Source organism: Lonchura striata, chromosome 1A (assembly GCF_050655825.1).
Source record: "Lonchura striata isolate lonStrDom1 chromosome 1A, ASM5065582v1, whole genome shotgun sequence".
NCBI classification, from domain to species: domain Eukaryota; kingdom Metazoa; phylum Chordata; class Aves; order Passeriformes; family Estrildidae; genus Lonchura; species Lonchura striata.
The window spans coordinates 76359500-76380455 of record NC_140741.1 but is presented as its reverse complement, the minus strand read 5'-3'; the positions used below and the strand labels follow the sequence as shown (position 1 = coordinate 76380455).

General features: G+C 69.2%; 2 protein-coding genes across 3 annotated transcripts; one reads left to right on the top strand and one right to left on the bottom strand.

Annotated features, from left to right (window-relative positions):
- The first annotated feature begins 211 nt into the window (after positions 1–211).
- Positions 212–15006, top strand: RBM28 (RNA binding motif protein 28). 2 transcript variants are annotated; one of them, XM_085569018.1, is made up of 17 exons: positions 212–369; positions 2086–2348; positions 3112–3187; positions 3379–3471; positions 3856–3930; positions 4040–4423; positions 4822–4888; positions 4962–5071; positions 5596–5669; positions 6215–6356; positions 7144–7208; positions 8035–8199; positions 9791–9925; positions 10398–10472; positions 13616–13866; positions 14311–14410; positions 14516–14881. In XM_085569018.1, exons 1-17 carry the CDS (start codon positions 243–245, stop codon positions 14645–14647), a joined length of 2334 nt encoding a protein of 777 aa, XP_085425144.1. In that variant the 5' UTR covers positions 212–242; the 3' UTR covers positions 14648–14881. The 2 variants fall into 2 exon arrangements, with proteins under 2 accessions (XP_085425144.1, XP_085425143.1); XM_085569017.1 differs by lacking the exon at positions 13616–13866 and having other exon boundaries at positions 14516–15006.
- Positions 15007–15981: 975 nt separating this feature from the next.
- Positions 15982–18548, bottom strand: LEP (leptin). The gene is made up of 2 exons (XM_077783150.2): positions 17107–18548; positions 15982–16621 (listed from the first exon to the last, which is right to left on the bottom strand). Exons 1-2 carry the CDS (start codon positions 17248–17250, stop codon positions 16259–16261), a joined length of 507 nt encoding a protein of 168 aa, XP_077639276.1. The 5' UTR covers positions 17251–18548; the 3' UTR covers positions 15982–16258.
- Positions 18549–20956: the final 2408 nt, after the last annotated feature.

Genomic DNA, 20956 nt, shown 5'->3' with positions numbered 1-20956 from the left:
CCCCCTGGCCCCTCGGGGCTCTTCTGTGGGACCCCCCGACCCCCGGACCCCTCCTAGCCCCCCCCCCGCCCCCCGGTTCCGCCGGTCCTCCGCGCCGCCAGGGGGCGCTCTCCCCGCGCCGCCAGGGGGCGCTCTCCCCGCGCCGCCAGGGGGCGCTCTCCCCGCGCCGCCAGGGGGCGCTCTCCCCGCGCCGCCAGGGGGCGCTCTCCCCGCGCCGCTCCCGGCGTGCCCCGCGCGCCAAGATGGCGGCGGCCGAGCCGCGCACGGTGCTGGTGCGGGGCCTCCCCGCCGGGGCCACGGCCGCGCTCCTGGAGCGGCTCTTCGGGCACCTGGGGCCTGTCCGCCGCTGCTTCGTGGTCACCGAGAAGGGTCCGCGCCGGGGGGGGCCGGGGGGAGCGGGGAGCGGGGTTGGGCCGTGTCGGAAGCGCCGTGGGAGCGAGCTTTGGGGCTGGGAGCGGGGTTTGGGGGCTGGAAATGGGGGCTGGGGGCTGGAAATGGGGGCTGGGGGCTGGAAATTGGGTCTGGGGAGCTTTAGGGCTGGGAGCGGGGTCTGAGGGGGCTGGAAATACGGTTTGGGGGGGCTGGAAATGGGGGCTGGGAGAGATGTTTGAGGGGCTGGGACCAGGGTCTGGGGGGCTGCAGGGGCTGGGAGTGGGGTCTGGGGGGCTCGGACTGGGGTCTGGGGCAGGGCAGGGCTGGTTTGGGGGTCTCAACCCACTCCGGTTGGGGTCTCAGGCAGGTTTAGGGCCTGGGGCAGGGCAGGGCTTGTTTTGAGGGTCTCAGCCTGGTCTGGGGTCCCAACCCGGTTTGGGGTCCCAGCCTGGTTTGGGGTCTCAGTTTGGGGTCTCAGTTTGGGGTCCCAGCCCGGTTTGGGTCTCAGTTGGGGTCTCAATTGGGGTCTTAGTTTGGGGTCTCAGTTTGGGTCTCAGTTTGGGGTCTCCGTTTGGGGTCCCAGCCCGGTTTGGGTCTCAGTTGGGGTCTCAGTTGGGGTCTCAGTTTGGGGTCCCAGCCCGGTTTGGGTCTCAGTTTGGGGTCTCAGTTTGGGTCTCAGTTGGGGTCTCAGTTGGGGTCTCAGTTGGGGTCTCAGTTGGGGTCTCAGTTTGGGTCTCAGTTGGGGTCTCAGTTTGGGTCTCAGTTGGGGTCTCAGTTTGGGGTCTCAGTTTGGGGTCCCAGCCCGGTTTGGGTCTCAGTTTGGGTCTCAGTTGGGGTCTCAGTTTAGGGTCTCAGTTTAGGGTCTCAGTTTGGGGTCTCAGTTTGGGTCTCAGTTTGGGGTCTCAGTTGGGGTCTCAGTTTGGGGTCTCAGTTTGGGGTCCCAGCCCGGTTTGGGTCTCAGTTTGGGTCTCAGTTTGGGTCTCAGTTTGGGGTCTCAGTTTGGGGTCCCAGCCCGGTTTGGGTCTCAGTTGGGGTCTCAGTTGGGGTCTCAGTTTGGGTCTCAGTTGGGGTCTCAGTTGGGGTCTCAGTTGGGGTCTCAGTTTGGGGTCCCAGCCCGGTTGGGGTCTCAGTTGGGGTCTCAGTTTGGGTCTCAGTTTGGGTCTCAGTTTGGGGTCTCAGTTTGGGGTCCCAGCCCGGTTTGGGTCTCAGTTGGGGTCTCAGTTGGGGTCTCAGTTTGGGTCTCAGTTGGGGTCTCAGTTTGGGGTCCCAGCCCGGTTTGGGTCTCAGTTGGGGTCTCAGTTGGGGTCTCAGTTTGGGTCTCAGTTTGGGGTCTCAGTTTGGGGTCCCAGCCCGGTTTGGGTCTCAGTTGGGGTCTCAGTTGGGGTCTCAGTTTGAGTCTCAGTTTGGGGTCCCAGCCCGGTTTGGGTCTCAGTTGGGGTCTTAGTTTGGGGTCTCAGTTTGGGGTCTCAGTTGGGGTCTCAGTTTGGGGTCTCAGTTGGGGTCTCAGTTGGGGTCTCAGTTTGGGGTCTCAGTTTGGGGTCCCAGCCCGGTTTGGGTCTCAGTTGGGGTCTCAGTTGGGGTCTCAGTTGGGTCTCAGTTGGGGTCTCAGTTGGGGTCTCAGTTGGGGTCTCAGTTGGGGTCTCAGGTTGGGGTCTCAGTTTGGGTCTCAGTTGGGGTCTCAGTTGGGGTCTCAGGTTGGGGTCCCTCCCGCAGGCTCCCCGCGCTGCCGGGGCTTCGGCTTCGTCACCTTCTCGCTGGCGGAGGACGCGGGGCGGGCGCTGCGCGAGCCCCCCGAGCTGGGCGGGCGGCCCCTGGCGCTGAGCGCGGCCCGGCCGCGGCCCCGCCGCCGCGGGGGGCCCGGGGGGCCCGGGGGGCCCGGGGCCGCCCAGGGGGAGCCCCCCCGCGCCCCCCGCCCCAAGGGCCCGCGCGGCCCCTCCCGCAAGGCCCGGCTGATCCTGCGCAACCTCAGCTTCCAGGTCAGGGCACCCCGACCCCAGGGACCCCCGGGACCCTCGAGTACCCCCTTGGGCCCCCTGGACAGCCCCAGGACCCCCGGGATCCCTGAGTACCCCCTGGGAACCCCCTGGAATCCCCGGGACCTCAGAGTATCCCCCTGGGAGCCCCGGGACCCCCGAGTATCCCCCAGGACCCCTGAGCGTCCCCCAGGACACCCGAGTACCCCCTCAGACCCCCTGGACAGCCCCAGGACCCCCGGGATCCCTGAGTACCCGCTGGGAACCCCCTGGAATCCCTGGGACCCCCAAGCATCCCCCGGGACCCCTGAGTACCCCCTCGGACCCCTCCTTGGGACAGCCCCAGGACCCCCGGGAATACCACAAATGCCCCCTGGAACCCCCAGGCATCCCCCGAGTGCCTCCAGTCCCCCTGGGACTCCCCCAGGGACCCTCCCCGCACCGCCCAGGGTCCCCCCAGACCCCCCCAGTGCCCCCACTGCTCCCAGGGCGCCGCCCCAGCAGCGCCTGAAGGCCCCAGGACCCCCAGACCCCCAGTGCCCCTCATGGCCAGAGCCCCCCAGTGCTCCCCTCTCTGCAGGGTGTCCCTGACCCCTCAGTGACCCCCTGACCCTGCAGTGACCCCGCAGTGACCCCCTAACCCCTCAGTGACCCCGCAGTGACCCCCTGACCCCGGAGTGACCCCCTGACCCTGCAGTGACCCCGCAGTGACCCCCTGACCCTGCAGTGACCCCGCAGTGACCCCCTGTCCCCGCTGTCTCTGCAGAGCTCCGAGGAGGAGCTCCGGGCTCTCCTGACCCCCTTCGGCCCCGTGCTGGAGCTGAGCATTCCCCGCAAGCCCGGTGAGCCCCCCGGAGCCCCCCGGGATCCCCCCGGAGCCCCCTGGAGCCCCCTGGAGTCCCCGGGGATCCCCCCAGAGCCCCCCGGGAGCCCTGGAGCCCCCCGGGAGTCCCTGGGGAGCCCCCCAGAGCCCCCCGGGAGCCCCCCGGCCGGGGCTGACTCGGGCTGACTCGGGGCTCCGGGGCTCTTGCAGACGGGACCCCGAGGGGCTTCGCCTTCGTCCAGCTGCGGAACCTGCGGGAGGCGGCGGCGGCACTGGGGGGGCTCAACGGGACCCAGCTGCGAGGTCTGGGGGGCCTGGGGGGTCCTGGGAAGATGCTGGGGGGATTCTGGGGGTGCTGGGGGGTCCTGGGGTGTTCTGAGGGTTGCTGGGTGGTCCTGGGGGGTTCTGGGGGTCCTGAGGGGTCCAGGGACGTCTTGGAGGTCCAGGGGTATCCTAGGGAGGTCCTGGGGGGGGTCTGGGGGGGTCCTGGCGTTCGGTGGGGGTCCCTGGCAGTGTGGGGGTGCTGGGGGTCTCCACACAGAGGAGATCAGAGTCTGGGGGTTCTGGGGGGTGAGCGGTGGGAGCTGGGGGGCACTGGGGGTGCATGGGGGTCTGTGGGGAAGGGGGGCTGTGGGGCACAGGGGGACCCTCGGGAATTTGGGACTCTGACCCCCCCGTGCTCCCCAGGGCGGACCCTGGCCGTGGACTGGGCCGTGGCCAAGGACAAGTACCAGGGGACACAGGGACCCCCAAAAACGCCTGGTGAGACCCCAAAGCTGCCCCCCAAACACCCCAAACTTCCTGAGACCCCCACACCCGCGGTGGGACCCCACAGAGGGGTGACTGTCACCCCCCACGCCTGTTCCTACAGAGGGAGAAGGGCAGGAAAACACAGGAAAAGGAGAAGAGCAAGGAGAGGAGGAGGAGGGGGAGGAAGGACACGAGGAGGAGGAGGAAGAGGAGGAGGAGGAAGAAGAAAACAAAGAGGAGGAGGAAGAGGAGGAGGAAGAGGAGGAAGAAGCTGCGCAGCCGCCCCGGCAGACCCCAAAAAGGGAGTCAGGGGTCAGGACTGGGCCGGGGCACAGGAAAAGGAAGGAGGTAGAGGAAGCTGAGGAGGAAGAAGAGGAAGAGCTGGCGGAGGATGAGGAAGAAGAGGAGGATGAGGAAAAGGAAGAGGATGAAGAGGAAGAAAAGGATGAGGAAGAAGAGGAAGATGAGGACGATGAAGAGGATGAGAATGAAGAGGATGAGGAAGGTGTGTTGGGCACTGGCACGGCCGGGGGCTCAGGGGTGGGGGGGTTCTGTGGGGTCTGGAGGGGCCTTGGCAGAATCTCGGGGGGCTTTTGTGCTCTCGGGGGGGGCTGGGGGTGCTCCTGGGGGGTTTGGGGTGGGCTGGGGACTCCTGGGGGGGTTTGGGGTGGGCTGGGGGGATTTGGCTTGGGCTGGGGGGCTCCTGAGGGCTTTTTGGGGTCTGTGGGTGAGGTTAAGGGGTCTGGGGATGTTTCAGGGAGGGGCTTGGGGCGGTCTGAGGGGTCTTACAGGGCACAGGAGCACTCCTGGGGGTCTGTGGGTGCCCCCGGGGGTCTGTGGGTGCCCCTGGGGGTCTGTGGGTGCCCCGGGGGTCTCCAGGTGCCCAAACCCCCCCCATTGCAGAGGGACCCCCCCGGAAGCGCCGGCAGCGGCCGTCGGACGTGGGCGAGGGCAGGACGGTGTTCATCCGGTGAGTGGGGGGCCGGGGGCCGGGACCCCCGCCCGGGGCGCCCCCGGACCCCCCTGAGCCCCCGGCCCCCCAGGAACCTCTCGTTCGACACCGAGGAGGAGGAGCTGGAGGAGAGCCTGCGCCAGTTCGGGGGGCTCTGCTACGTGCGGCTGGTGCTGCACCCCCACACCGGCACCCCCAAAGGTGGGGGGCTGGGGGACCCCCAGGGATGGGCTGGGGGCTGCACGGGGGGCACTGGGACCCCCAGGGATGGGCTGGGGGCTGCACGGGGGGCACTGGGACCCCCAAAGGTGGGACAGGGGCTGCACGGGGGCACTGGGACCCCCAACAATAGGCCAGCAAGCAGGGGGGCTGCACCCCTCAGGGAGCCCCGGGGGGGATCTTTGGCAGGGGGTACCCCAGAGAGGGTTCTGGGGTGTGAGGGGGGTGCTGGGAGCCGGAGGGGGGTCTGAGATTTGGGGGTAGCATGTTTTGGGGGGGTCTGAGATTTGGGGGTAGCATGTTTTGGGGGGGTCTGAGATTTGGGGGTAGCATGTTTTGGGGGGGGTATTCCACATTTGGGGGTGTCTGTTCCATGTTTGGGGGAGGGTCTCCCATGTCTGCCAAGGGGAAGGGGGGGGTTATCTCATTTTTGGGGTGGTCCTCAAGTTGGGGGTGTTCCACATTTGGGGTTGGTCCCACCCTGGGGGTTCCCCTGACCCCCCCAGGCTCTGCCTTTGCCAAGTTCGAAACCCCCGAGGGGGCCCAGAAATGCATCGAGGCTGCCCAGGAGGGGCCCGAGGTGAGGGGGGACCCCGCAGGGACCCCCGGGACGGGGACACCAGGGGGTGTCGGGGCTCCTGTGGGGTTTAGGGGCAGCTCCTGGGGGTCTGGGGGGCGTGGGGCAGCGTTTGGGGGGTCCTGAGGGGTTGGGGAGGGGCTGAGGGGAGTTTGGGGGGAGGGTCTTGGAGGGTTTTGGGGGCAGTTTGGGGTTTTGTTGGGATGAGGATTTGGGGGGTTTTGAGGGGGTGTGGGAGGCTTTGGGGGATGCTGTGGCTTTGAGGGGCTGGGAAGGTCTGGGGGTGTCTGGGGTGTGGGGCCCGGGAAGGTTCGGGGTGTTTGGGGTGTGGGCCCAGGAAGGTTTGGGGATTTGGGGTGTGGGCTCAGGAAGGTTCGGGGTGTTTGGGGTGTGGGACTGGGAATGTTCGGGGATTTGGGGTGTGGGGCCCGGGAAGGTTCGGGGTGTTTGGGGTGTGGGCTCAGGAAGGTTCGCGGTGTTTGGGGTGTGGGCCCGGGAAGGTTCGGGGTGCCGGGGGTCCCTCCCTGACCCTGGGCCGGTGTCCCCAGGGCGGGGGGCTGCGTGTCGGGGGGCGGCCGCTGCGCGTGGACCCCGCCGTGAGCCGGGAGCAGGCGCGGGGGCTCCGGGGGGGCTCGGGGGCCGCCCGGCCCCGCGGCGGCACCAGGAACCTGTACCTGGCCCGGGAGGGGGGTGAGTCCCCGACCCCGACCCCGACCCCCCGTCCCGTTCTCCTGGGACCCCAAACCCCCCTGTCCCGTTCTCCTGGGGACCCCAACCCCCCTGTCCCGTTCTCCTGGGGACCCCAAACCCCCCGTCCCGTTCTCCTGGGGACCCCAAACCCCCTGTCCCGTTCTCCTGGGGACCCCAAACCCCCCGTCCCGTTCTCCTGGGACCCCCGAACCCCTGTCCCGTTCTCCTGGGGACCCCTGAACCCCTATGTCCCGTTCTCCTGGGGACCCCTGAACCCCTATGTCCCGTTCTCCAGGGACCCCGAACCCCCGTGTCCAGTTCTCCTGGGACCCCTGACCCCCCGTGTCCCATTCTCCTGGGGACCCCGACCCCCTGTCCCATTCTCCTGAGGACCCCTGAACCCCTATGTCCCGTTCTCCAGGGACCCCGCCCCCCCGTGTCCCGTTCTCCTGGGACCCCTGACCCCCCGTGTCCCGTTCTCCTGGGGACCCCGACCCCCTGTCCCATTCTCCTGGGGACCCCCGACCCCTGTTTGTCCCCAAATCCCCGAACCCCTCGCTCCCTCTGCCCCTCCCAAAGCCCCCTGACCCCCCTCTTTTCCCCACCACATTTCCTGAACCCCCCCAACCCCCATTCCCTGCCCCAAACATCTGCCTGGGCTCTCCCATTATCTCCTGCCCCCCCAGATTCCCAAAATTATCCCATTTCTCCATTCCCAGCCACCCGCCTGACTTCCCCCATTCTCCTGAGCCCCCCAAATCCCCTGACCCCCAAATTCCCTTCCCAGCCATCCGGCCGGGCTCCCGCGCTGCCGAGGGCGTCAGCGACTCGGACATGGCCAAGCGTGCGCGGGTGAGCAGGGCCGGGGGCCTGGGGGGTTTGGGGTTTGGGGAGAGGGTTTGGGATTTTGGGGTTTGGGTTTGGGGTTGGGGTGAGGGTTTGGGGTTTGGGATTTTTGGGTTTGGGGTTTGGGGTTTGGAGGTTGGGGTGAGGGTTTGGGATTTTGGGGTTTTGGGGTTTGGGTTTGGGGTTTGGGGTTTGGAGGTTGGGGTGAGGGTTTGGGATTTTGGGGTTTGGGGGTTGGGGTTTGGGGTTGGGGTTTGGGGTTTGGGTTCGGGGTTCGAGTTCGAGGTTTGGGGCTGGGGTTTGGGTTCGGGTTTAGGTTCAGGGTTTGGGTTCGGGGTTCAGGTTCGGGTTGGGGTTCGGGTTTAGGTTTGGGGTTTGGGTTCGGATTCGGGTTTAGGTTTGGGGTTTGGGTTCGGGTTTGGGGTTCGGGTTTGGGTTCAGGTTTGGGGTTCAGGTTTGGGGTTTGGGTTTGGGTTCGGCTTTGGGGTTCAGGTTTGGGTTTAGGTTCAGGGTTTGGGTTCGGGTTCGGGGTTCAGGTTCGGGTTGGGGTTGGGGTTTAGGTTTGGGGTTTGGGTTCGGGTTTAGGTTTGGGGTTTGGGTTCGGGTTTAGGTTTGGGTTTGGGTTCAGGTTTGGGGTTCAGGTTTGGGTTCAGGTTGGGGTTCGGGTTGGGGTTTGGGTTGGGGTTTGGGTTTCGGTTCGGGTTGGGGTTCGGGTTTAGGTTTGGGGTTTGGGTTCGGGTTTAGGTTTGGGGTTCAGGTTCGTGTTCGGGTTTGGGGTTCAGGTTGGGGTTCGGGTTGGGGTTCAGGGTGCCCCGCTGACCCCTGCCCGCAGTTCGAGGAGCTGAAGCGGCGCCGGCTGCGGGACCCGGCCGTGGGCGTGTCGCGCACGCGGCTCTGCCTGCACAACCTGCCCAAGGCGCTGGACTCGGCGCGGCTGCGCGCGCTGCTGCGGGGGCTGCTGCGGGGCCCGGGCCGCCCCGGCCCCCTCATCAAGGAGGTGCGGGCTGGGTCCCCTGGGTGGCAGCTGGGTCCCCCTGAGTGCCCCTGAGTGACCCTGAGTGCCCCTGAGTGCCCCTGTGTCCCCCTGAGTGCCCCTGGTCCCTCTGAGTGACCCTGTGTCCCCCTGAGTGCCCCTGAGTGACCCTGAGTGCCCCTGAGTGACCCTGAGTGCCCCTGTGTCCCCCTGAGTGCCCCTGTGTCCCCCTGAGTGCCCCTGAGTGCCCCTGTGTCCCCCTGAGTGCCCCTGAGTGCCCCTGAGTGCCCCTGTGTCCCCCTGAGTGCCCCTGAGTGCCCCTGAGTGACCCTGTGTCCCCCGGAGTGACCCTGTGTCCCCCTGAGTGCCCCTGTGTCCCCCTGAGTGACCCTGAGTGCCCCTGTGTCCCCCTGAGTGCCCCTGTGTCCTCCTGAGTGACCCTGAGTGCCCCTGAGTGACCCTGAGTGACCCTGAGTGCCCCTGAGTGCCCCTGTGCCCCCCTGAGTGACCCTGAGTGCCCCTGAGTGCCCCTGTGTCCCCCTGAGTGCCCCTGAGTGACCCTGAGTGCCCCTGAGTGACCCTGAGTGCCCCTGTGTCCCCCTGAGTGCCCCTGTGTCCCCCTGAGTGCCCCTGAGTGCCCCTGTGTCCCCCTGAGTGCCCCTGAGTGCCCCTGAGTGCCCCTGTGTCCCCCTGAGTGCCCCTGAGTGCCCCTGAGTGACCCTGTGTCCCCCGGAGTGACCCTGTGTCCCCCTGAGTGCCCCTGTGTCCCCCTGAGTGACCCTGAGTGCCCCTGTGTCCCCCTGAGTGCCCCTGTGTCCTCCTGAGTGACCCTGAGTGCCCCTGAGTGACCCTGAGTGACCCTGAGTGCCCCTGAGTGCCCCTGTGCCCCCCTGAGTGACCCTGAGTGCCCCTGAGTGCCCCTGTGTCCCCCTGAGTGCCCCTGAGTGCCCCTGAGTGCCCCTGTGTCCCCCTGAGTGCCCCTGAGTGCCCCTGAGTGCCCCTGAGTGCTACCTGTGTCCCCCTGAGTGCCCCTGTGTCCCCCTGAGTGCCCCAAGTGCCCCTGAGTGCCACCTGTGTCCCCCTGAGTGACCCTGAGTGCCCCTGTGTCCCCTCATATCCCCTCGTGTTCCCCCGTGTCCCCCAGGGCTCTGTGTCCCCCTGCATCCCCCTGAGTTCCTCTGTGTCCCCCCATGTCCCCCCATGTCCCTGTGTCCTCCCCTCTCGTGTCTGGAGGCAATTTGGGGCTGCACTTGGGGTCCCTCCAGGAGGGGTCTGGGTGCAGGGGGAGCTGGGGGGGTCCCCGCTATGTTCCCTGGGGGATGTTGGGGTGCTCCAGGGAGCTTTGGGGGGACCCCATCGGGTGCCAGTGCTGGGGGGTGCAGGCAGAGGGGAATTTTGGGGTGACCCAGGGGAGTTCGGGGTGTCTGGGGGGATCCCTTCCCTCCCTAGAGGTGGGTGAGGCAGGAGCTGCCCTGGGTGGGTTTTGGGGTGACCCAGGGGTTGCTTTTGGGGTGCCCTGGGTGGGGTTTGGGGTGCCCTGGGTGGGTTTGGGGTGCCCTGGGTGGGTTTGGGGTGAGCCAGGGGCTGGTTTTGGTGTGACCCCATGCCTCCCCAGTGCCGGGTGATGCGGGAGCTGCGGGGCCAGGGCCAGTCTTTGGGGTTCGCCTTCGTGGAGTTCGGGGAGCACGAGGAGGCCCTGGGGGCCCTGCGGCGCCTCAACAACAACCCCGACCTCTTCGGGGCCCACAAGGTCAGTGGGGGCACCCCAAACCCAGGGACCCCGTTTCCAGACCCCGGAGCTGCCCCCGGCATTCCGGGGTCCCCCTGGGATTTGCTGGGATCTCCTTGGATGTTTTTGGGGGGATTCTAGGAGTTCTCCTGCGTGGTTTGGGGTTTCCCTGGCTGTTCTGGGGTGCGCCTGGGTTTTGGGGTGTTCTGGGTTATCCCCCAGTGTTTCACGGGAAGGTTTCTGGGGTCCCAGCTGGATTTTGGGATGCCCTGGTTGTGTTGGGGTGTCACGGGGTTTCAGTGGGGTTTTGAGGGCTCCCCCTAGTTTGGGGGCATTTTGGGGTGCCCCTGGTGTTTGGAGTATCTGGGATATTTAGGGGCTGTTCCCCCTGGTGGTTGGGGTATCTGGGGGTGTTCCTCCGTGGGTTTCGGGGTATCTGTGGGGCACTCCCCCCAGTTTTGGGGGTGTTTCAGTGCCCACCGTGCCCCCCCAGCGCCCGATCGTGGAGTTCGCACTGGAGGACCGGCGGAAGCTGCGGCTGCGGGAGCAGCGGATCCAGCGGGGGCTGGTAGGGAGCCTGAGCCTGAGCCTGAGCCTGAGCCTGAGCCTGAGCCTGAGCCTGAGCCTGAGCCTTGGGCCCCGAGCCTGAGCCTGAGCCTGAGCCTGAGCCTGAGCCTGAGCCTGAGCCTGAGCCTGAGCCTGAGCCTGAGCCCTGAGACCTCAGCCCTGAGCCTGAGCCTGAGCCTGAGCCTGAGCCTGAGCCCTGAGCCTGAGCCTGAGCCTGAGCCTGAGCCTGAGCCTGAGCCTGAGCCTGAGCCTGAGCCCTGAGACCTCAGCCCTGAGCCCGAGCCTGAGCCTGAGCCTGAGACCTGAGCCCTGAGCCCTGAGCCCAGCCTGAGCCTGAGCCTGAGCCTGAGCCTGAGCCCTGAGCCTGAGCCTGAGCCTGAGCCTGAGCCTGAGCCTGCGCCTGAGCCTGAGCCTGAGCCTGAGCCTGAGCCCTGAGCCTGAGCCTGAGCCTGAGCCTGAGCCTGAGCCTGCGCCTGAGCCTGAGCCCCAGCCTGAGCCTGACCCTGAGCCTGAGCCTGAGCCCTGAGCCTGAGCCTGAGCCTGAGCCCTGAGCCTGAGCCTGAGCCCTGAGCCTGAGCCCTGAGCCTGAGCCTGAGCCCTGAGCCTGAGCCTGAGCCTGAGCCCAGCCTGAGCCTGAGCCTGAGCCCAGCCTGAGCCTGAGCCTGAGCCTGAGCCTGAGCCTGAGCCTGAGCCTGAGCCTGAGCCCTGAGCCTGAGCCTGAGCCTGAGCCTGAGCCTGAGCCTGAGCCTGAGCCTGAGCCCTGAGCCTGAGCCTGAGCCTGAGCCCTGAGCCCTGAGCCTGAGCCTGAGCCTGAGCCCAGCCTGAGCCTGAGCCTGAGCCCAGCCTGAGCCTGAGCCTGAGCCTGAGCCTGAGCCTGAGCCCTGAGCCCTGAGCCTGAGCCTGAGCCCAGCCTGAGCCTGAGCCTGAGCCTGAGCCTGAGCCTGAGCCTGAGCCTGAACCTGAGCCTGAGCCTGAGCCTTGAGCCTGAGCCCGAGCCCAGCCTGAGCCTGAGCCTGAGCCTGAGCCTGAGCCTGAGCCTGAGCCTGAGCCTGAACCTGAGCCTGAGCCTGAGCCTTGAGCCTGAGCCCGAGCCCAGCCTGAGCCTGAGCCTGAGCCTGAGCCCTGAGCCTGAGCCTGAGCCTGAGCCTGAGCCCTGAGCCTGAGCCTGAGCCTGAGCCTGAGCCCTGAGCCTGAGCCCTGAGCCTGAGCCTGAGCCTGAGCCTGAGCCCTGAGCCTGAGCCTGAGCCTGAGCCCTGAGCCTGAGCCTGAGCCTGAGCCTGAGCCTGAGCCTGAACCTGAGCCCTGAGCCTGAGCCTGAGCCTGAACCTGAGCCCTGAGCCTGAGCCTGAGCCTGAGCCTGAGCCTGAGCCCTGAGCCTGAGCCTGAGCCTGAACCTGAGCCCTGAGCCTGAGCCTGAGCCCTGAGCCTGAGCCTGAACCTGAGCCCTGAGCCTGAGCCTGAGCCTGAGCCCAGCCTGAGCCTGAGCCTGAGCCTGAGCCTGAGCCTGAGCCTGAGCCTGAGCCTGAGCCCTGAGCCTGAGCCTGAGCCTGAGCCTGAGCCTGAGCCTGAGCCCTGAGCCTGAGCCTGAGCCTGAGCCTGAGCCTGAGCCCTGAGCCTGAGCCTGAGCCTGAGCCCTGAGCCCTGAGCCTGAGCCTGAGCCTGAGCCCAGCCTGAGCCTGAGCCTGAGCCTGAGCCTGAGACTGAGCCTGAGCCCTGAGCCTGAGCCTGAGCCTGAGCCTGAGCCTGAGCCCTGAGCCCTGAGCCTGAGCCTGAGCCTGAGCCTGAGCCTGAGCCTGAGCCTGAACCTGAGCCTGAGCCTGAGCCTTGAGCCTGAGCCCGAGCCCAGCCTGAGCCTGAGCCTGAGCCTGAGCCCTGAGCCTGAGCCTGAGCCTGAGCCCTGAGCCTGAGCCTGAGCCTGAGCCTGAGCCCTGAGCCTGAGCCTGAGCCTGAGCCCTGAGCCTGAGCCTGAGCCTGAGCCTGAGCCTGAGCCTGAACCTGAGCCCTGAGCCTGAGCCTGAGCCTGAACCTGAGCCCAGCCTGAGCCTGAGCCTGAGCCTGAGCCTGAGCCCTGAGCCTGAGCCTGAGCCTGAACCTGAGCCCTGAGCCTGAGCCTGAGCCCTGAGCCTGAGCCTGAGCCTGAGCCCTGAGCCTGAGCCTGAGCCTGAGCCTGAGCCTGAACCTGAGCCCTGAGCCTGAGCCTGAGCCTGAACCTGAGCCCAGCCTGAGCCTGAGCCTGAGCCTGAGCCTGAGCCTGAGCCTGAGCCTGAACCTGAGCCCTGAGCCTGAGCCCTGAGCCCTGAGCCTGAGCCCTGAGCCTGAGCCTGAGCCTGAGCCTGAACCTGAGCCCTGAGCCTGAGCCCTGAGCCCTGAGCCTGAGCCCAGCCTGAGCCTGAGCCTGAGCCCTGAGCCTGAGCCCTGAGCCCTGAGCCTGAGCCTGAGCCTGAGCCTGAACCTGAGCCCTGAGCCTGAGCCCTGAGCCCCGGGGTCCCCAGAGCTGAGCCCTGCCCTGACCCCACTGGTGAACCCACTGCTGACCCCACTGCTGACCCCACTGCTGAGCCCTGCCTTGATCCCACTGCTGAGCCCTGAGCCTATTGCTGATCCCATTGCAGACCCCACTGCTGAGCCCCCGGGTCCCCAGAGCTGAGCTCTGCCTTGATCCCACTGCTGACCCCCGGCCCCACTGCTGACCCCATTGCTGACCCCCGGCCCCATTGCTGACCCCACTGCTGACCCCACTGCTGACCCCATTGCTGACCCCCAGCCCCACTGCTGACCCCATTGCTGACCCCATTGCTGACCCCACTGCTGACCCCCGGCCCCATTGCTGACCCCCAGCCCCACTGCTGACCCCACTGCTGACCCCACTGCTGACCCCACTGCTGACCCCACTGCTGACCCCATTGCTGACACCATTGCTGACCCCACTGCTGACCCCACTGCTGACCCCACTGCTGACCCCACTGCTGACCCCATTGCTGACCCCATTGCTGACCCCCGGCCCCACTGCTGACCCCATTGCTGACCCCATTGCTGACCCCCGGCCCCACTGCTGACCCCACTGCTGACCCCATTGCTGACCCCACTGCTGACCCCACTGCTGACCCCACTGCTGACCCCACTGCTGTCCCCCTTTCCCCACAGCTCAAGGCCAAGGCCAAGGCGGCCGCAGGACCCCCAAAGCCGGCCCAGGGAGCCCCGGACCCCCCCCAGGGGCAGCCAGACGCCCCCGCGGGCTCGGGGGGCCCCCCGGCCGCCCCCCAGCCCCCCCCGGGGCCGGCCCCCGGGACCCCCTGGGCCGGGTTCCGCACGCAGGGCCCGGGGTCCCGGGGGGCTCCCGGCGCCCCCCGCACCAAGGTGCTGGCACTGCCCTCCCACCGCGGCCCCAAAATCAGGTCAGGGGGCTGTGCCCACCTTCACCCATCCCCTGTTCCCCTCCCACTCAGCCTGCTCCCCGGTCCCTCTGCCCCCTTATTTATTCCCCATTTGTCCCCTTGTTCCACCCTTCCCTTCTCCTCTCCTTCCCCGTCCCCCCTTTCCCTACCTCCCATTCCCTCATTTCTCCCTTTTCCTTCCCTTTGCCCCCTTTTCTCTCTTTCCCCTTCTCCTTTTCCCCTTTTCTCCCCTATTTTCCCACCCCGTCCCTTCCCTTTTCCCTCTCTTTTCTCCCCCATTTTCCCACCCCGTCCCTTCCCTTTTCCCTCTTTTCTTCCCTTTCCCCCGAACCTTTTTCCTTCCCCTCCCCATTTCCCTTCCCCCTCCCCGGGGGTCTCTGCCCCTCGGGGCACCCCGGGGTCTCACCCCCAGTTCCCCCTTTCCCAATTCCCATTTTTCCCCAGGAAACGGGACAAGGGGAAGGCTCAGCCCCCTCCCAAGCCCCCCAAAGCCCCCAAGGCCTCTCGGCGGCGGGAGAAGCCCCGGGTGCCCCCTACCCCCCAGGTAAGCATTTGGGGTTCTGCCCCGGGAATCGGGCACCCCCAGAGCTGCCCCCAGAGCTCCCCCCAGCTCGGGGCTCTGGGGTCCCCTCACCCCTCTGTCCCCCAGACCCAGCGGCGGCGCCGGGGCGGCCCCGGGGCGGCCGAGGCGCGGTTCCAGGAGCTGGTGGAGAGGTACAAGAGGAAGATTTTGGGGAGCAACCCCCCCACGGCCCGGGGGGGCAAGTGGTTCGAGAGCTGAGACTCCCCCAGAGCCCCAAAACCCGCCCGGCACCCCAAAAACCCCCGGGGGTGCCGCGGGTCCCAAACCTCACAGGGGGGTTTTGGGGCTTTTGCTGCCCCCATGTGCTCTGGGGGGGGGTTGGGGGGGACCCAGCCCTGGGTCCCCCCTGTTTCCCCCCAGGATTTGGGGGTGCTCCCCCCCATGCCGCTGTGTCTTCCTGGTTTTTAATAAAAATGGGATTTTTGAGGAAAATTTGGCCTCTCGGTGCCATCCCCCACCTCGGGGACCCCAAAACATCTCCCGTGGGGGCCCCAGGGAGGTGTGGTGGAGACCCCCGGGTGGGGATTGGGGGGGTCCTGTGAGTTTTGGGTGGGTCCCGCCGTGTCCCCCCCAACTCAGCGGGTCCCGGCCGAGTCACGGTGGCTCCTGTGGTCATGAGCCTCGGGTGGCCTCGGGCGTGCCCCGGGGGTGCCGCTGCCCCAGGGCCACCCAGGGCCACCCAGGGCCAGCCTCTCCCGGGGTGTCCCCACTGTGGAGCTGGGGCAGGCCGGGGGGGGACCCGGAGGGGCCAGGCCAGCGCTGCAGGGGACAGAGTGACGCTGTCAGTGCCACCCGTGTGTGACACGCGGTGTCGCCGTGCCCCCATCCCTGTCCCCTTGTCCCCCTCTCCTTGTCTCCCCCTGGCTGGGGGTCCCAGCCAGCCCCGTGTCCCCCCTGGGCTGGAAGTGTGGGGGTCACAGCAGGCGGGGGATGGCAAAGCCACCAGCGAGTCATCAGCTGCCACTGAGTCACCGGGGCCGTGTCCCTGTGTCACCCCGGCCCGGGGAGATCCCAGGGCCCCGCTGGTGTCCCCGGCTGCCCCCGTGTCCCGGGGGTCCCTTGTCCCCGGCTGCCCCCGTGTCCCGGGGGTCCCTTGTCCCCGGCTGCCCCCGTGTCCCGGGGGTCCCTTGTCACCGGCTGTCCCCGTGTCCCGGGGGTCCCTTGTCCCCGGCTGCCCCCGTGTCCCAGGGGTCCCTTGTCCCCGGCTGCCCCCGTGTCCCGGGGGTCCCTTGTCACCGGCTGTCCCCGTGTCCCGGGGGTCCCTTGTCACCGGCTGTCCCCGTGTCCCGGGGGTCCCTTGTCCCCGGCTGCCCCCGTGTCCCGGGGGTCCCTTGTCACCGGCTGCCCCCGTGACACTGCAGATCCTGTTGTCAGGGGAGTCCCTTGTCCCAGAGTTGTCCCTGTCCCCAGGGGTGTCCCCAGGTGTATCCCTTGTCCCAGGGGTGTCCCTTGTCCCAGAGGTGTCCCTTGTCCCCAGAGGTGTCCCCAGGGGTGTCCCTTGTCCCCAGAGTCATCAGAGACACAAGTGAGGCTGCTGGAAAAGGGGCTTTAAATTAAATAAATTAATAAAAATAGTAACAGTAGCAATAATAATAATAATAATAATAATAATAATAATAATAATAATAATAATAGCAACGTAGAAAAAGGTGCGGCAGCGGCTGGAGTCGCTCCGGTGCCCGGGGCCACTCGTGTGTCCCCGCTGAGGTCCTGGTCCCGTCTGTGGGTCCTGATGAGACCCCGCTGAGCTCCTGGGCTGTCCCTGCGGGCCCGGGGGTCCCGGCGGTGTCCCCGGGCTCCCGGGGGTCCCTAACACGCGGGGACCCCCTCGAGGCAGGCGGCGAGCCCGTCCAGGCAGCCGCGGAGCCGCGCCAGGGCCACCCCGGCCACCGTGTGCGGGGCCTCGGCCAGCGGGGCGGGGGGCGCCGGCGGCGGCTCGCGGGGCGGGGGGCAGCCCAGCAGGGCCCCCAGCAGGGCCAGCAGGCTCCGCAGGTTCTCCAGGTCGTTGGCCACCTGGGCCAGGCGCAGGTCGCCCCCGGGCAGGGCCCCCAGGAGCCGCTGGAAGAGCTGGAGCCGCTGGGCGGCCCAGCCCAGCCCCGGCGGGACCCCCCCGTCCGGGACCCCCTCCGGGACCCCCTCCAGCCCGGTGACGCGCAGGGTCAGCGGGAACAGCTGGGGGCACAGGGCGGGGGTCAGCTTGGGGCGCAGGGCCCCCCGGGAATGGCTGTCCCTCCTTGGGGACCCCCAACCCTCGGGGTGCTCCTAGACCCCATCCCTGGAGGTGCAGCCCCCCAGAGCCCATCCCTGGGGTTGCAGCCCCCCAAACCCCTCCAGAGCCCATCCCTGGGGTTGCAGCCCCCCAAACCCCTCCAGAGCCCATCCCTGGGGGTGCAGCCCCCCGAGCCCATCCCTGGGGGTGCCCGGTTTGGGACCAGAGCCCCCACACCCACCCAGCCCCAGGTGCCCCTCCCTGGGGACCCCCCATGGGAGACCCCCCAGGGGACCCCACCCCACTTTGGAGAACAGGGTCCCCCCGTACTGAGGAGCAGCCCCCGAGTCTGGGGAACGCCGCCCCCGGTCTGGGGTCCCCCCGGGCCCCTCCGGGGGTGTCACAGCCCCCTCCCCCGGTGTCCCCGCGGTCCCCGGGCCGGGGTCACCTGGAGCTGCTGCAGGCGCGTGCTGAGGGTCCGGGTCAGGGCCCGCGCGTCCGCCCGGAGCCCCTCGAGCCGCACGGGGCGACCCCCGGCCGCCGCCACCCCCAGGCACAGCAGCCCCCACAGCGACACGCCGGGACACCGCATCCCGCCGGCCTCTGCGACGGGGGACACGCGTGTCACCGCCACCCCGGCACGCTGCGGGATGGCTGGTGGCACCAGGGACGGGGGACACGCGTGTCACCGCCACCCCCGGCACGCTGGGGGATGGCTGGTGGCACCAGGGACGGGGGACACGCGTGTCACCGCCACCCCCGGCACGCTGGGGGATGGCTGGTGGCACCAGGGACGGGGGACACGCGTGTCACCGCCACCCCCGGCACGCTGGGGGATGGCTGGTGGCACCAGGGACGGGGGACACGCGTGTCACCGCCACCCCGGCACGCTGGGGGATGGCTGGTGGCACCAGGGACGGGGGACACGCGTGTCACCGCCACCCCCGGCACGCTGGGGGATGGCTGGTGGCACCAGGGACGGGGTAGGGGACGTGTGGGAAGCGGCGCCGGTGGCACACGGACCCCGGAGCCCTCGTCGCCGTGTCACGGTGCCACCGTGTCCCCGCCGGCACGTGCCGCTCGGGCCTTTGTCACCTCCCTTTGTCACCTCCGCCAAGGCCACCGCGGCCCGGCCGTGCCCAGCGGGGGACGCTGCTCGCAGCGGGGAGGGGAGGGCCAGGGTGGGCCTTGGGGCCCCTGGGTTGTGTCACCTCCCTGGGGACCCCTGCCCCCGGTGGGTGCGGGAGGGACACTGGGGTGACCGTGTCACCCACAGCTTGGGGATAGGGGGACGTGGGTGACACGGGAACGGGGGGACACGCAGGTGGAGGGGACACGGAGGACACAGGTGACACGGGAACGGGGGGACATGGGAGTGGGGGGCACGCAGGGATGCGGGGACACGGGGGTGCAGTGGTGACACGGGGGAAACAGAGGGGACGGGGTGACAGTGCCACTCACCGGAGCCTCGCCCGCGCTCGCTGAGCCTGGAACGAGACGGGGCCGGGTGATGGAGGGACACGGCCACCCCCCAGTGCCACCACCCCACCGGCCGGGCCGGGGGGGGCCCGTGGTCCCTTGGGTCACCCTCGGTGTCCCCGCGGGCCGAGGGACACGGCTGGTGGCACTGCCACCACCTCGGGGACAGCAGGGGCCGGGGGGCACAAGGACAGGGACAAGGAGGTGCCCAGAGCCCCTGGGGGCTTCGGTCCCAGCCCGGCCCGGACAGCGTCCCCACAGGTCTGGGCAGGGGGGACACTGGAGACCCCCGCGGCCGCACCCACAGGGACCCCGGGGTGAGGGGACCAGGGGGATGTCCCAGGGAGGGGGTCCCAGGGTGGGGGTCCCAGGGTGGGGGTTGGGGATGTCCCAGGGTGGGGGTCCCAGGGTGGGGGTTGGGGATGTCCCATGGAGGGGGTCCCAGGGTGGGGGTCCCAGGGAGGGGGTTGGGGATGTCCCATGGAGGGGGTCCCAGGGTGGGGGTCCCAGGGTGGGGGTCCCAGGGTGGGGGTTGGGGATGTCCCAGGATGGGGGTCCCAGGGTGGGGGTTGGGGATGTCCCATGGAGGGGGTCCCAGGGTGGGGGTCCCAGGGAGGGGGTTGGGGATGTCCCAGGGAGGGGGTCCCAGGGAGGGGGTTGGGGATGTCCCAGGGAGGGGGTCCCAGGGTGGGGGTCCCAGGGTGGGGGTTGGGGATGTCCCAGGATGGGGGTCCCAGGGTGGGGGTTGGGGATGTCCCTGAGCCGGGTGTCCTTCGGGGGGGGCTGGGGTGTCCCTCTGGGGGTTGGGGGTCCCGGTCCGAGGGGTCGGGGGGCTCACCTGGTGGCCCCGCGGGTCCCGTGGCTGGCGGCGGTGGCCCCATCGCGCCGGCCCCGTTTATAGCGGCGGGGCCGCTCCCGCGGCGCTGCCCGCCCCGCCGCCCCCCCGCGCCGTGTCCGCCCGGGGCGGCCCCGGGGCCGGGGACGCGCGGGGCGGGGGGCGCGGGATGCCCGGGCCGGGCCGGGGGTCCCGGAGCAGGAGGAGCGCGGGGGGGTCCCGGGGCGAGCTGGGGACACCGGGATGGCTGCAGGGGGGTCCCGGGGACACGCGAGCACTGGGGGGGCCCGGGGGGGGTCCCGGCTCCCCACGGCCCCCGCGGTCCCGCCCCCCCGCGCATACGTGCCCAGGTGAGCGCAGCCCCGCGCGTGGCGGTGACACGTCCCCCGCGCGGCGTGACCGCGCACACGCGCCCGTGTCCCCCCGTGTCCCCCCCGTGTCCCCGTAACCCCCCTCTGTATCCCCCTTTGTCACCCCCGTGTCCCCGTGTCTCCCTCCCCGCGTCCCTCATGTCCCCCCGCCCGTGTCCTGCCAGCCTCCCCTCAGTGTCCCCGCATCCCCCCTGTCCCCTCCTCGTTCCCCCGCGTCCCCCAGTCCCCACGCGTGGCACTCGCACACCTGGCGCAGGATGGGGACAGAACAGGGACAGCACCGATGTCCCCAGGGGTGTCCCCGGGAGACCCCAGACCCAAGTCCCCCCCACCGGGGACACCGCCAGGGTGACACGGGGGGAGGGGCGCTCTCTCGGGGGCACGGGCGACCCCCACACTGTCACTGGGGACAAAAGCGTTCCTGTCCCCACCACCTGTCCCTGTCACCCCCCGGCCCGGGGTGTCCCCAAACTGCGTCCCCGTGGGGTCCCCGGGCGGGGCTGTCCCCGCGCTGGTGACGCCGGAGTTGGTGCCACCACGGTGGTGCCACTCGGCAAACACTGTGGTGGCCCTTCCGGGACGGCCGGCGGTGACACGGGTGACACCAGTGCCCGGGGACGCTGGGGACACACGGAGCGCCCCGCGGCCAGCACGGTGACCTGGCTGACGTCACGCGTGTCCCCTCCCACCTGGCATCCCGCGTGTCCCGGGCCCCGTCGTGTCTGCCGGCACCCCTCGTGTCCCCAGAGCCCCGTCCCCACTGCCACTCACGTCCCCGTCCCTGTCCCCATCCCCACCACCGAGTGCCACCAGGGCTGGCGCGGCCCCCGGGAGCCCTCCGGCCCCTCCCCTGTCACTGGATGCTCCCGAACTGGGAGCACTGGGGACCTGTTGTACGCCCCCGGCTTGGTGTCCCCCCGGCACCCCCGGTGTCACCTCTCCCCGACGCCGGGGTGTCCCCGGTGCCCCCCCCGGAGGTCCCCGATGGTGCCAGCAGCTGTGGTGGCCTCGTGGCCCCATTTCGGCTGTCCCCCCTGCACCGCTGTCCCTTCGCTGTCCCCACTGTCCCCGCTGTCCCCACTGTCCCGCTGTCCCCACCCTGTCCCCGCTGTCCCCTGGCTGTCCCCAACGCCCGAGGCCCCCCACTCACCTGGGGTCCCCGCGGCCCCGCTGGCTCGACCCCCCGCGGATGCTTTTTGGGGTAAGGGCTTCCTGGCTGCGGGAGGGACAGCAAGCCCAGACCGCAAAAAGACCCGAGAGGGACAGCGACCGTGGCCCCGCGGGGGCCCCGCGGTGACAAGGAGCGGGTGACAAGGAGGGACGGTGATGGGGACACGCGGAGCCCCCGGGACGGGGCTGTGGCGGGACACGGCCCCCCTGCCCCGGGGCCCCCGCCAGCCCCAGGCTGTCCCCCGTGCTGGGGGGACAGGGGACACTGCCACCCCTGCGTGCCACCCGTGTGCCACTCCCCACGTGCCACCTGTCACCTGCCTGTGCCACCCGTCACGTGTGCACTGCTGAGATGTGGCACAGAGGGACAGGGACACGGCACAGAGTGACATGGATGTGGCACAGAGGGACATGGATGTGGCACAGAGGGACAGGGACGTGCC

Bases quoted from the DNA above. Each gene is read 5' to 3' on its own strand.
- LEP (XM_077783150.2), bottom strand. From the start codon at position 17,250: ATGCGGTGTCCCGGCGTGTCGCTGTGGGGGCTGCTGTGCCTGGGGGTG. The intron at 16,622-17,106 runs GTGACCCCGGCC...CTGTGCCCCCAG, and splicing joins CGCGCCTGCAGCAGCTCCAG to CTGTTCCCGCTGACCCTGCG.
- RBM28 (XM_085569017.1), top strand. From the start codon at position 243: ATGGCGGCGGCCGAGCCGCGCACGGTGCTGGTGCGGGGCCTCCCCGCC. The intron at 6,357-7,143 runs GTGAGTCCCCGA...TTCCCTTCCCAG, and splicing joins GTACCTGGCCCGGGAGGGGG to CCATCCGGCCGGGCTCCCGC. The intron at 7,209-8,034 runs GTGAGCAGGGCC...CCCTGCCCGCAG, and splicing joins ACATGGCCAAGCGTGCGCGG to TTCGAGGAGCTGAAGCGGCG.